Source organism: Penicillium cinerascens, assembly GCF_028974065.1.
Source record: "Penicillium cinerascens strain IBT 15544 chromosome Unknown contig_9_segment0_segment0, whole genome shotgun sequence".
NCBI classification, from domain to species: Eukaryota; Fungi; Ascomycota; class Eurotiomycetes; order Eurotiales; family Aspergillaceae; genus Penicillium; species Penicillium cinerascens.
In genome coordinates, this window is record NW_026695296.1 from 2,943,070 (window position 1) to 2,955,982 (window position 12,913).

At 51.3% G+C, this 12,913-nt stretch overlaps 5 protein-coding genes across 5 annotated transcripts; 2 read left to right on the forward strand and 3 right to left on the reverse strand.

The window, feature by feature from the left end:
* Positions 1-249: 249 nt before the first annotated feature.
* N7498_007912 (uncharacterized protein) lies at positions 250-1,505 on the forward strand (the record flags this gene model as incomplete). The annotated part of the gene is made up of 2 exons (XM_058454974.1): positions 250-647; positions 701-1,505. 2 exons carry the CDS (start codon positions 250-252, stop codon positions 1,503-1,505), a joined length of 1,203 nt encoding a protein of 400 aa, XP_058307223.1.
* A 413-nt stretch (positions 1,506-1,918) lies between these two features.
* N7498_007913 (coatomer subunit gamma) lies at positions 1,919-5,271 on the reverse strand (the record flags this gene model as incomplete). Its single annotated transcript, XM_058454975.1, has 5 exons — positions 4,868-5,271; positions 3,477-4,754; positions 3,074-3,421; positions 2,205-3,020; positions 1,919-2,151 (listed from the first exon to the last, which is right to left on the reverse strand). The coding sequence occupies exons 1-5, from the start codon at positions 4,941-4,943 to the stop codon at positions 1,919-1,921; spliced, it is 2,751 nt and encodes a 916-aa protein (XP_058307224.1). The 5' UTR covers positions 4,944-5,271.
* A 98-nt stretch (positions 5,272-5,369) lies between these two features.
* N7498_007914 (phosducin family protein) lies at positions 5,370-6,328 on the forward strand (the record flags this gene model as incomplete). Its single annotated transcript, XM_058454976.1, has 4 exons — positions 5,370-5,407; positions 5,497-5,679; positions 5,769-6,124; positions 6,186-6,328. The coding sequence occupies 4 exons, from the start codon at positions 5,370-5,372 to the stop codon at positions 6,326-6,328; spliced, it is 720 nt and encodes a 239-aa protein (XP_058307225.1).
* Positions 6,329-7,059: 731 nt separating this feature from the next.
* Positions 7,060-8,203, reverse strand: N7498_007915 (bZIP transcription factor; the record flags this gene model as incomplete). Its single annotated transcript, XM_058454977.1, has 3 exons — positions 7,060-7,624; positions 7,731-8,002; positions 8,078-8,203. 3 exons carry the CDS (start codon positions 8,201-8,203, stop codon positions 7,060-7,062), a joined length of 963 nt encoding a protein of 320 aa, XP_058307226.1.
* Positions 8,204-9,349: 1,146 nt separating this feature from the next.
* On the reverse strand, positions 9,350-11,349 carry N7498_007916 (casein kinase 1 family protein). The gene is made up of 4 exons (XM_058454978.1): positions 11,283-11,349; positions 11,058-11,130; positions 9,982-11,005; positions 9,350-9,859 (listed from the first exon to the last, which is right to left on the reverse strand). The coding sequence occupies exons 1-4, from the start codon at positions 11,292-11,294 to the stop codon at positions 9,847-9,849; spliced, it is 1,122 nt and encodes a 373-aa protein (XP_058307227.1). The 5' UTR covers positions 11,295-11,349; the 3' UTR covers positions 9,350-9,846.
* Between the last annotated feature and the right edge of the window lie 1,564 nt (positions 11,350-12,913).

A 12,913-nucleotide genomic window follows, 5' to 3' on the forward strand; every position in this document is an offset into this window, starting at 1 on the left:
GATTACCCGTTATCCGTTATCGTCAACACTGCGTCGCTAGCTTCTGTCAACCTCCACAGCATGCTTTGATCGTGGTCGCGCCACAACTGGTGAGCACTAATGCCATGTCGTGTGGAAATGCCACTCGCTCCATTTGACTCAAGCCCTCTTCGTCTCTCCTTCTCCTACCCCTACTCCTACTCCCATTTTTTCATCCATCAATGAAAACACCACACAGGTCTAGCCGACCTTATTGATGTCCTCACCATCATGCCTTCTGGACAGGGTATCCATCTCCCTGACGAGATCGTCGAATTTATCGTGGGCTGGCTGTATGAGCTTCCTCGCCACAGAACGCCTGACAGTCAAGACCACCGGAGCCCGGATTTGAAGAGACAGATAGACCTGTGGGCTTTCTGTGCTGTTTCTCGCCAATGGTATCGAGTCGGTCTTCGGCACCTTTATCGCTGCCCAGCACTATGGGAGAACAACAGCTTTGCACTTTTCATGAGAACTGTCAAGGGGGCCAGCCCAGACCTAGGGTCGAAAGTCATGATATTGAATTTGCAGAAATTGCAACACCAAAGTAGCCCTAGCCAAACTGCCCGGCTGATCAGCTGGACAAAGAAGGGCTTACGAAGTTTCTTCGCCCCTCGTGTCTCATTTGCGTGAGTACTAGATGGAAAAGAACCTTCTGACGACCAACTAATCCCTCGACTAGGACCAACTGCCTGGCCCCGCTGTCCAAGTGCAATAACATCACTATGCTAGATCTCAGTCTTGTCGGCGGAAGATCATTCAGTTTTTCGCGCTTGAAGAAGGCTATTTGTAGCCTTCCAAAAATCTCCACACTCCGTTTACCAATCTCCGTCCCAATCACTGACCCGAATGACTCCACAGGCCAATGGCCATCCAGTCTATGGAATATGCACATAGGAGGACTTCTTATTCCAACGGTCATGTTGTCATTTCAGTGGCCGCCGAATATCAGCTGCTTAACGGTTTCAGGATGCCTCGATCTGAACCCGGAGGTCTTAGAAAGCCTACTGGGAAACACACAGCTCCGAGATTCGCTGAAGTCCTTGACCCTGAGACCTGACAACAGGTACATATTCGATGATTCTAGTGCCATTCTATATGAAATGGCTGCTTTGTATCATCTCGAGATTCCCGTGGATTTGATGTACCCCCTTTGCATCCTGCCCAGCTCCTTCGACAGTCTGCCCATCCGACATCTCGTGCTGTCGAAGCCATACGACGAAGAATTCTGGAAATCAGCCTCAAATCCCGATGATAATTCTTTCAAGAACAGAATCGCGGAGGATATTTACGAAGCGTTGGATGAAGGAGAAAGCCTTTCAAATATTTGGACTCTGGGCGTCGATCCAAAATACAAGCCCTGGGCCTGCGAGCACCAGCAGGACGGAATTGAGGCTGCAATCATACATCATCTAGATGACTTCCTGGATGAAGAGCTCGATGAAATGCTCTTTGAGGAGATGGGAATTTACTGGGCTTCAGGATAGGGCTATACAGTGATGCGTGTAACGCTCTTAAAGAAAAAGTCCCAGTGACATGACGACATGTCACAACATTGAGTTATTCCTCAATCAATGAAGAATTTTTGCGAAGAGTGGCACACACCTAAACTGACATTAATATAAGGCTCGGAAATATTTGGCCCCTTTTCATGCACACTATTTCGTCTATTTGGAACCTTTTGAGCTCAGTAAGAGGAGAAAACGCATCGAAACAGGCTTGATAGCAGAACCGGCCCTCCAAATTTTGTAACGGGCTTCGTGGGACACGTCAAAACCAAAACAAAAAATCGCCTTGGAAGCTTGAGAGCGATTGCACAAAAGAAGATAAACAGGGCATGTGAACGAATCCTCATGTCTACTACAATTTGCTATAAAAAAGAAAAATAGGTTAAAGGACATTAAGTGACAGATGCAAGCACCGCAGCAGCAACGCCCTCCTCTTCTGCCCGGACAGTAATCTTGGTCGTGACACCGCTCTTGCTCGAGTAAGCCATCTTAATGAGGGAGGCCACTCTGCCGCCAGACACGGTCTTGCCGAACAGCTTGAGTGTGTGGGTGCTGTTGTTGAGGGCGACATCGGTGCCCTCAAGGGGTTGTAGGGAAAGTGCGGAGATCAATTGCTCAGTGGCATCTAAAATATTGTAAGCAATTTGGTCAAAATGAATAAAAAAGATGAGAACATACCGGTGATTCCCTTCATATTGCTTAGTTGAAGAGTCTCGCTCTCTTCTTCGCCGTTAGCACCAGCCTGTTCCCAGACGTGGTCGAAGCTGCCCGCGAATGCGGGAGTGACATAGTCGCTGCCAGTGAGCTCGAGATCCTCGACCTGGTATTCATCCTCGTAGCCACCCTCTTCCGGTTCGCCGGTAGTAGGATCAATCTCCTTGCTAGTGAACTTCAGGTTGTTGGTGAAGGAAGTGATTGGAACGCTGTGCTCGCCACCCAGTTTCTTGAAAGCCACGTAGACGACACCCGGCTCATTAGGAGACAATGTAGGCGCTGGAATGATGAAGTCATCCTCCAGCAGCTCATCCTCCGATGGTGTCGCAATCACAGTGACATTCTCAAGGATAGTATCTGGCAGGGTGTTCTTGATATCATATTGCACGACAATATTCTCCTTGAAGATATGCTTGACAGCGGTAACGACGTATTCAGTCTCACTCTCAGACAGCTCGACAGGGAGGGAGGATTTGAGCAAGTTGCCATATTCCTTGATATCGGGGTGCTGAATGAGCTGCTCGGCATACTTCTGAGTAGCGGCGGCAGTGGCAGCCTCGGCCACGCCGCTTGGCTTGCCCTTCGGGGGCCCTGCTGACGGAGCCTTGAGGGTGGGTGTGGCTGTCGTAAGCTTCTTGGTCCTTTCCTCAGCCAAGGCCTGCTCTTGAGTGACAACAGGAACAGATGCAACATCGAAGGCGGCAGCAAAAGTTTGCTTGTCATTCGACGTCACATACATGACGAGCTGGTGCTCAAAGGTAGAAAGGGAGTACATCGAGTCTGGTTCGTCAGTAAGAGGAACCATTAGAAGAATTGTTTAATGGGATTCTTACCGTTCTTGATAAATGCGCCGGCCATCGTGTCCTCCGCGCCCATCAGACGCAGGTTGAGAGCAGCACGGTCACGCACCTCATCATCGGTATCATCGAGACAGCGAGTAAGGAGAACTTGCACACTAGACTTGACTTCGGGATCCTTCTGGCCAATACCAAACTTAGCAAGCGCAGTGACAGCGGCAGCACGGACGATGGCATTCTCCAGCACGACACGGTTGTAGATATAGCGAATGTACTTGGTGGGGTGCGAGGTCTTAGGGCCTTCAACACCAAGCAAGTGCAAAACGCGGACCGAGAGCTTAGTGAATTCGCAATCCTCAATAAACTCGCAGAGATGAGCGAGCGCTACCAGAGCGTCAGTCAGATAAAGTGAAAGGGAACTCCAATAGCGTAAACTTACCATCCTCTTTGCTCTCTGGAACAAACTTGATAAGATCGAACATGCTCTCCACTACGGTGCGCTTAAATTCGTATCCACCCTCATCGCGCAGGATGCCGCTCAAGAAGGTCAGCATGCCAGCCTGCTTGCTCGGGAACTTCAGACATAATGTGCGGATGGCCTCGACAATGGTGATCTTGAACTCGTCGGTGATATCGGCCATGAAACCCGAGATTTGTTTCATCAAGCGGTCAACGCTGGCTTCGTTACCGGTCTTGAGCAGAGTAGTGATGGCAAAGGTGGCGATAGAGCGGTTGGAGTTGGAGATAAGCGACTCGATGTCGGGATTGCAGACATTGACGACGTGGGGCTTGAAGGTAGCAAAATTGTGAAGGATGCGGATGGCAGCGAACTTGGTGATGGACCGCGGGGAGGACAGGAACAACTGGAGGACGTGAACTGCCTGCGAGGCCTCGGCATCGGTGACATCCCGCATGTCGCAGATGGCTTTGGCGGCCTCGAAGTTAACCATCTCGTGCTTGTGACGTAGCCAGCCATCCAGCATCTGCATCATGGGTTTTCGCAGACCCTGGTCTTCCTGAGCCAGCTTGGCCGCCAGACGTACCAATAGCAACAAAGCCGCCGGGCTCTTCACCACACCAGCAGCACCGTACTGTTGCACCATTTTGACCAATGCCATACGATCGTGCGAACGCATCTGATACAAAAGACCGATTGCATGGTACTGGGTCATGAAGTTGGACTGAGAAATAGCGTGGGCCTGCGAGCTAGATGAGAAGCCCAGGAATCCCTGCGACTGCTTCGATGACGAGGCTGCTTCTTGAGTTTCGCTTTGCCATCTTCGTACAACATCGCGCGCGATAGGGAGGAGGTGGTAGGAAGAGACCAGAGCAGCCGAAGAGACCGAGGGAGTCTTGTCGACAATGGCAGTCTTGATCAGTCGCTCAATACCCTGAACCGTAGATCCATCAATGATTCGGCACAGGGCTCGGATAGCGTTGGCCCGGTACAACACATCGCTTCCGACAGCAGTGTCCTTCATGATGATGCTGGTCGACATAATGACATCCTCCGCGGTATTGGCCAATTCCTTCAAGATAAGATATACCATCTGTCGCAACGAGGGGTCCTTGTTCTGGAACAGCTTGGAGATACCAAAGAAGAGGGTGGTAGCTTCGTTCGTGGGGAATTGCTCCCCGGTGAAAAGGAGGACCGCGATCTTGGTCAGTAGAGTACGGCATGTCCGCGGCGAGATCGGCGAAGAATTGAATAGTCGAGCTATCAAGAATTGTCCAGTCAGTAATGTGCAGGCGGGTGTAGGGGTGTCTGATGAGCCGCATGGACAGGGGCACTGTCGTTGTCATTGCCATTGCCATTGTCGAAATGCATACCATCTTGGAACACGGAGGTCCGGTCAAGCTTGATCATGACCTGATCCGCATCTTCATCTTTCTTCATGTAACTCATTTTGCCCAGGCGCTGGGATTGCACCAGCGGAGTGTGCTTGCGATCTCACTTTGGGGCGGGTGGGTTTCAATTGGGGGGAAGGACACAGTAGCAGTAGAGTCGGGAGGGCGGTGTAGCCAACTACTGCATGCGCATATCTCACCCCCGGTGAATGAAGCGAGCAGGTAGAAGAAGAAAAAGGGGCGGAGAAACGGGAGTGATGAGTCGCAACCTCGAGCTCCACGGCACTGTTTATGGAGTTAAGTTGAAGGTGGCCTTCCGTGTGTTTAGCAGCCACCTGTGGCGGCGGATCAAACATTGCAAACAAGTGGCATCATGGTGCCAGGGTGCCTCGCGCCCGATCTCGACCTACACGTTACTTTAAAACCCTCGTTTCCAAAACTTTGCGGGTTTGGGATAGCGACTGTCTAGTCGTATTTATTCAATATGCAAGTCGAAGTCAATCCCAACGAAGACACCGAGTGGTATGTTTCCTAACCACCTGCCGCCCGCATCCCCGCCCTCGAGGACCTATTAGCGAACAGGGCCAAACTGAGTTTTGCTTTTGATCCAGGAATGACATTCTTCGTCAACATGGCATCATCCCCGAGAAGCCAAAAGACCCCGAGCCCTTGATTCAGGAAGCTCTGATCGAGGCAGAGCGGAAGGCGCACGAGAACCGTCTGGAGGACAAGGACCTGGATGAATTGGATGCATTAGAGGATGAGGAAGATGAGGACTTTCTCCAAAAATATCGGTAGGCTCGTGGTGGACCAGATTATCATATGCGCACTTTTCAGACATGCTCGAGAAATCAACTCGCCTAGCTAACCTCCAACCCAATAGTCAGAAACGCCTCGCCGAACTGTCCACCCTCCAACAGACCAGTCTTTACAACCAAGTCTACCCGCTCCAAAAAGTCGATTACGCTCGCGAAGTGACCGAAGCCTCAAAAACCGCCTTTGTGCTGGTCAACCTCACTTCACAAGGTGCCAATGTGGAGTCCCGTGTGCTGACCGAGCTCTGGCGACAACTGGCAACCAAGTATGGCGACATCAAGTTCTGCGAGATCCGTGCCGATATGTGTATCGAAGGGTACCCGGAGCGGAACACACCCACAATCCTTATTTATAAGGACACTGAGATCCGGAAGCAGCTCATCACGCTACGAGAGTTGAACGGCCCAAGGACCAAGATTGAAGGTAAATATGTTTCCGTCCTTGATGCATATTCTGCCTGACACTGCTGCTAACCCTGTTATAGATCTTGAACGACTGCTCATTGAAATCGGTGCCCTAAAGGAAAGCGATGTCCGTCTTAAAAACCGCTCTGATTCGGTGGATGACTACCGTAAGGCTGGCGGCGACGAGCTCAACATTGAGGACTACGATGACGACTGGGATTAATCTTTCCGTGTCAACTATAGACCAACCGGAAATTTCATGAATTGATGCTTGTACATTATGAAACACCGCTCAAACAGAGGCGGTAACCAGCCTGCAGGAATGTGGCATGAAGAGAGCAGAAGGGGAGCCAAAAAAAAAAAAAAGGAAAGGAAAGAAAAAAAGCTGAAACGAATTAAAGATCGCGGATCGCTCCCGGTATCGAAGATGATGTTGTCGACTATAGGCAGAGACAGTCGCAGTTCTCATGTGCGCTGGCGGAACTGGTAGGACATGAAAATCAAGGACTGATTTCCCGTATGATTGAACGCGAGCGGTGTCTGTCATTGGCATTTAAGGCTGGCCAGAAATCCACATAAGAACCTTTTGTAGACGAGATTAGTGCTACAGAGGGGTAGCATGGGCTTGATCTCAGTGTGGCAGCGCCTGAGACTTGAGGAACGACACCAATCGCCGTGTCGAACGTTAGAAATAAAGGGTGGAAAGTAAATCAAAAGAGACGTCGGCTAAAGAACTAAAGCGCCAAGGCAACGAGAGAAACAAATATCAGGCCAGCCGCAGTCAGGAAAATCCTTCGCCATCCCGCTAGTCCAGCAGGTCTAGCGCCAGAATACTCCAAATGTCGCCATATCCAACCACTACAAAAGAAAAATCCATATACATAAAGAGCATGTAAACATCACATCGTAAGATCGGAGGCATTGAAGAGGCATCGTAGAGAAGAAAAGACAGTCTCAAATCAACTCGTCGCAATCGGCAGCACTTGCCTCGATAGCCCGACGCACCTCGCTCTCCTTATAAGCCGGACCTTGTCCATTGCACTGAGCAGACCCCTTGAGCCGATCCGAAACATCATTAAGATTCACCTGTCCTCTTTTAAACAGCTCATGGCTTTGTATGAGGTCCCACGTTGCGGCGGCATCGAGAAGTTTTTCGCCGGTAATTTGACATACTGCGATGCGATGCTGTGGACTCTGGAAGTTGGCCGTGCCTGGGGACGAGCTTGAGCCCAGACCTGAGGCCGGACCTTCTGCGACCAAGTTTGGTTGAAAGTCCGTGGGCGTATACTTCATCGGACCGGTGACGGTTGGTTCGGCGCTCTCTCTTGCGTCGCTGTTGCTCCCGTTCATTGATTGGGAAGTCGCACGTAGAATCTCATTTTCAGTGGCAAATTTGGCGAGCTCGCGCTTCAAACGCTCGTTGTCGGCTTGGAGGCTGGTCGAGGCTTCTTCAAGAGTGGTCACTTTGTCTTCTAGGTCCTTCACATGCCGCTCTTTGCGCTCGCGGAATGCTCGCTGACTATATAACCGCGGGTTAGCGTAGCTCAAGCTAGCCTATGATATTCTTCCACAAAGACACCCAAACAGAATGATCAGGCATAGTTCTGAGGAATATTTCCACATACGCGGCTCGGTTCTGTGCTTTGCGCTTACTTTGCGCCGGGTTCAACGATTCCTTTTCTTCGCTGCTGCTCCGCCCCGCAACTGTGTCGGCAAACTGGTTCTCATCGCCATCAATTGACGTGGGATCTGACTTTGCATTATGGGTTGGATCGTTACTAGAAACCGAATGTTTCGTGAAAGAGTCCGGCGGCGAATGTGGTGGCGGTGGGACAAAGGAGGAAGGGTCAAGGCCTAGAGACGGATCAAAGCCGGGAAAATATTGGTTGTAGGTATTCTAGCGCACGAAAGTGTCAGTGAAAACGGTACACGAAGCAGAGTTAGCCTCGCCAAAAGCGACAAGGACTCATACCAGGGAGAACGGGTCACGGAGAGCCTCGTCAGAGGATGGTTGTGGCTGTGGTTGTTGATCGGGGGTCGGCAGCCCGTAGAGCGAGTAGGACTGAGGTTGTTGATTACCATAGTTGGAGTAGTCCATCGTTGCGACTCGGAGGTCGAGCTTGTCAGGTAGGTTAGGATAGTGAGGAGGAGCGGAGGGCCGGAAGGGCAAATAAGGATCGAATCCCCCAAGATTTCATTCGTGGTTTGTCACAACCCCTCGCCGGTGCCGCAATAGCGACCAACTACCCAAGACCAATCGAGCGTATTGGGCAATGCTGATATTACGAGTGAACTCACTGTTTCAGTGAATCCTCTCATCTGACAACTGGACCAAGGATATTGATTGCATTAATCCGGCAGTGCGGAGCAAATGGACGGGCCAGAACGGGAGGCGAAACTACTCGATGATCTCACCGAAACTCAACGCCCCCCCAGGCCTATCCTCTGGCTTTTTACGAGGTAACATGGAATCGCAAACTACGGAGAAAATACTTGATATTAGATGGTGAAGGGCCAACGACAACATTCCCACTAGGAAACGGTGGTGGCTGCTGAGTTTGTAGGATCCAGTGCAACCAATCCTTCCAGTCTCGTGCGGAGTGCTTGTCATTCAGGGGGTGTGGAAAATGAAGCGGAGCGAGCATGTAGTTGGGTAGGACAAGATAAAGTGCTAGAACAAACAGCAGTGCAAGTTGACGCAAAACCACCCCGGAAGCGACCCTAACCATATCCGTCGCCAACCACCAAATGGAAACTGACTTCCTTCGAGCGGGGGATAATGCAGGCTAGGCTGAAGAGGACCGGCAGAAGAGCCGGATCAAGACCCAAATAGCCCACAGAAAAGCAAAACACTCGAAAGAAAGCCAACCTCCAATCACTCCCATGCGTCATCAGTATTTGACCGGGGTTTGCCGGTCTTCCCCTCGTCCCCGTTCGGCGTCGAAATGCAGTAAAGGACAACAAATTTCAAGAAACAAGGAGCAAGAAAAGCGAGGCAAGAAATGTCATGGGTAAGGAAAGGGGTAAGGTAAGACGGGGTAGCGCAACTGAATGCGGGTTCGGAATTTCCAGTACAAGCGATCCCAGCAACAGAAACATAAAGTTCTGTCACCAGGTTGACGCCGTCATTTGCATCTCCTTCAGTCTTGCGGTTGTAGTAATTTGCGAGATTCGATCGATGGAGTGGAAACCGGGTCGCAATAACCGACAAGCGCAGACATAAGAATAGCCACCATACCACGAACGTTTCGAGACTGAGTGATCGGCTGTCCCGTGAGAACGGGTACAGGAAATCCGAATAGAAAAAGCAGTCGACATGATTGCCGCAAGCTCAATTCGAAGACCCATCAGATGAGAATATCTTCGTGGGGATGAACGGTGAGAGCAGGCGAACAAACAATGATAGATCGAAACGGTTGAAGTCGAAGTTGGATCGAAAACGGGATAGAAGGGCGGTCAGAGAGTGCAGAATGAATGGAGATTCAGAGAAAAGAGAAATCCGAGAAGTCGAGTGCAGGATGTGCGTCCATGGCGAATGACAATGAGAATTCCGGGTTTCTCAGGTTGACGAGTGAGCACGCTGAAGACAAGGCAATCGGAAAGATATGTCAAAGAACCCTGCTTCCGCTGCACGTGCTACATGATTAGTACCATTGAGCCCCCGTTCCATCGTCCCGCTTCGAACGGCCACCAGAAGGTCCATAAGCACCTAAAGCAGCACCCTTTGAGGCAGAACGCAGCCTAGCGCCGAAGACTATGCGATTAGTCAGATTCAGAACCGAAGGATCCTCCACGCCAGCGTCACGTAAAAACACCAAATGCGCAGAAGGAAAAAAAAAGGGGTTCCCTACACGGAACCAGATTTCAAGTACTCACATCCTGTCACTCCCTCCCACGGCACGGTTGGTGTCCGGAGTGTTGTCGAGGGCACCGCGGTCGATAACCTTGCGGCGCTGGCCAGAGATGGCTCCAGGTTTGGCGGCCGCACCGCCAGCCATGGCACCAGCGGCAGCAGCACCTCCAGCACGACGTTGCTGCTCGTCGTCCTTATCTTTCTTGGTAGCGTCCACGATCATGGCGGCGTTCTTCTGGTACTTGTAGACAGTCCAGTCGAAAACGTAGTCATACTGGAAGGACTCACGGACGAAGAGGTCCCGGAAGATCTTACGGAGGTAAGAGTAGTCGGGCTTGTCATCGAAGCGAAGCGAGCGGGTGTAGTTCAGGTAGATGGCGAACTCGTTGGGGAAACCACGGCACAGAACTTCAGTTGGTGTGGTCATCTTCTTCTCCATGATACGGTCATACTTCTGCTTCTTTGTGGCAGCCTTCAGACCCTGCCAGGGAAGAGAGCCACGGCAGAAGTACAGCATCACGTAGCCCAGGGACTCCATGTCGTCCCGACGCGACTGCTCGACACCCAGATGGGTGTTAATACTGGCGTAGCGAGCAGTGCCTGTGAGGTTCTTGTTCTCACGATAAGGGATGTGGAAGTGAGTCTTGGGGTCGCGGTACTTCTTTGCGAGACCGAAGTCAATCACATTGACTTGGTTGCCACGCTTGCCGATGCCCATCAGGAAATTGTCGGGCTTGATATCACGGTGGATAAACGACTTGGCGTGGATGTACTCGATCCGGGAAATGAGCTGGTCGGCAAGTAGCAGCACGGTCTTGAGAGAGAACTTGCGGTTGCAGAAGTTGAAAAGGTCCTCGAGACTGGGGCCCAGAAGGTCGATCACCATGGCATTGTAGTCGCACTCGGTACCGAACCAACGCACGAAGGGGATACCGACACCGCCGGCGAGGGACTTGTAGACACGGGCTTCATATTCCAACTGGGGATGCTTGGCCTTCACGCTCTCGAGTTTAATGGCGATCTCCTCGCCCGAGATGATGTTGGTACCTGGACCCTTGTGAGTATTCGCCACGGCACAGGAGTGTTTTAAGACACATACCAAGATAGATATCACCGAAACTGCCGCTTCCGATCTTACGGCCGATGCGGTACTTGTTACCGACACGCAGATCCTGTATATGATGTCAGTGACACGCGGGCGAATTCTTTCATACTCGAGGTTATCGATAACTACGAGTGGTCCCTCCACGAGAGATCCGAGCGATCCTGTACCGGGAGCAGCCGGTACTATCTGGAGAGAAGCCTGAAGGGAATAGGTACTGACCATGGTCGTCATTTTGGATTGCTTCAAATGGCACAGCTTTCAGCCGTACGAAATGACTAGAAACTGCCGAAGTGGTGGTTAGATTGGTCGAGACGAGGTATCCTGAAAGAAACAGAAGGCAGAATTTGTTTGAAGAAACGTGGGCGATGAAATCTGGCGCGCGTCAAAGCAGAGAGGGATTGGAGAGGGGGTGTGACAACTGAGCCTCAGGCAGATGAGGCTGGCTTTGGGGGCTCAGCAGACTTGGCCACCACGTGCACAGAAGGCAGCCAGGCAAATTGCTATCTCGCCAGGAGGCAGGAAGAGGAGATCGAGATGGCAAGGAGAGGGTTGGAGGATGGCATGGATGGGGTGAAGATGAGACCGAAGGTGAGCAACCTACCTGGAAGCGAAGGATCAAACGGAGATGCCCAACGCCGACCGTGTAGGCCCGACCGGAGAATTGGGGAGGAAACGGGGGGTGAGAGATGAATTATCGGACCAGGCCGAGAGCAAAGTCGCAGAGAAAATAAAGGATTCAAGGGCAAAGCCTTGAAAGCGGCAACGATGGTGAGAGAAGAAGGAGGGAGGGAGGGGGAAGTCGGTGAGCGGTATTTTTCCCCTAGCGAAGGAAGTCGGTGGCTGTAACATGCAAAGGACAAGGCGCCGAGCGGGCATCCGTGTGACATCCGAGGTACCTCCCCCGTCACTGTCACTGCTCACTGCTCACCTCGAGGCGTGGGTGACGATTTTCGTTCAGATACATGATGGACATGAGGGAGGGCATCTCTACCGTCTTTTTCGTTGTAGCCATACACCGGCTTAATCCTAGTGTGGCTCCATGGAGACTCCGTATACATAGATCCCCGTCATGGTATTTCGGTCTGGACGCAGCCATGGTCCTCAGCTGACCCGACAGCGCTTGCAGGGCTCCAGGACAATAGCGGACATTGCTTATATCTAGGTAATACCTGGATACCGACAGGTAAGCAGTATATCTACCTACGTACAATCCAGTCCTATGCGTCCGATACATTCTCTCAAACCCGCGATTCCAGCCGTGCGGGATTTTCCTAAACGGGATGTCTGATCGGGCTATCATGCATCGCCCTGTTTGCCCAGCCCAGGTTGCCTTATGTCTGCAGTAAGATTGTACAACTGCATGGAGCAAGCTATGATGCCCATCCTACTCTAAGAGAAGACGAGCAAATCAGAAACCCGTTTACCCCGAATTGGAAGGCGAGCCCAATATATAGGCAAGAGGGTTGGTTAGGTAAGAACAGAGCGACGTGGAACTTCCGCATACAGAAAAGATGTTGATTTTGGACTATAAGTAGAACGACGAATTCATACGGGGGGTTGTGCTAGTGGTACAGCCAGGGTCCAATGAACATCGGAAAACCGGGGTATAAGAGAAAGGAAAATAGGGGGGAAAGGGATACAGAGAGCGAACGAAAACAGAATCAGGAAAAAGAAAAAGAAAGAGGCAAAAGCCAAACGAAGGGAAACCCGTCCCTTGGTGCCGATGAAGAGGACGGAAATCAACGCGCATGAAAGAAAACCTCCATCATACAAAGATCATGTTTTCGCGGAAATGCAGAGCGAGAAAACGACGGAAGTCGGGCAGAATACATGGGCTAAGCGCTCAGAGG

Bases quoted from the DNA above. Each gene is read 5' to 3' on its own strand.
- N7498_007916 (XM_058454978.1), bottom strand. The intron at 11,006-11,057 runs GTATGTGTCTTA...ACAAGGGTCCAG, and splicing joins TTTCGGTGATATCTATCTTG to GTACCAACATCATCTCGGGC.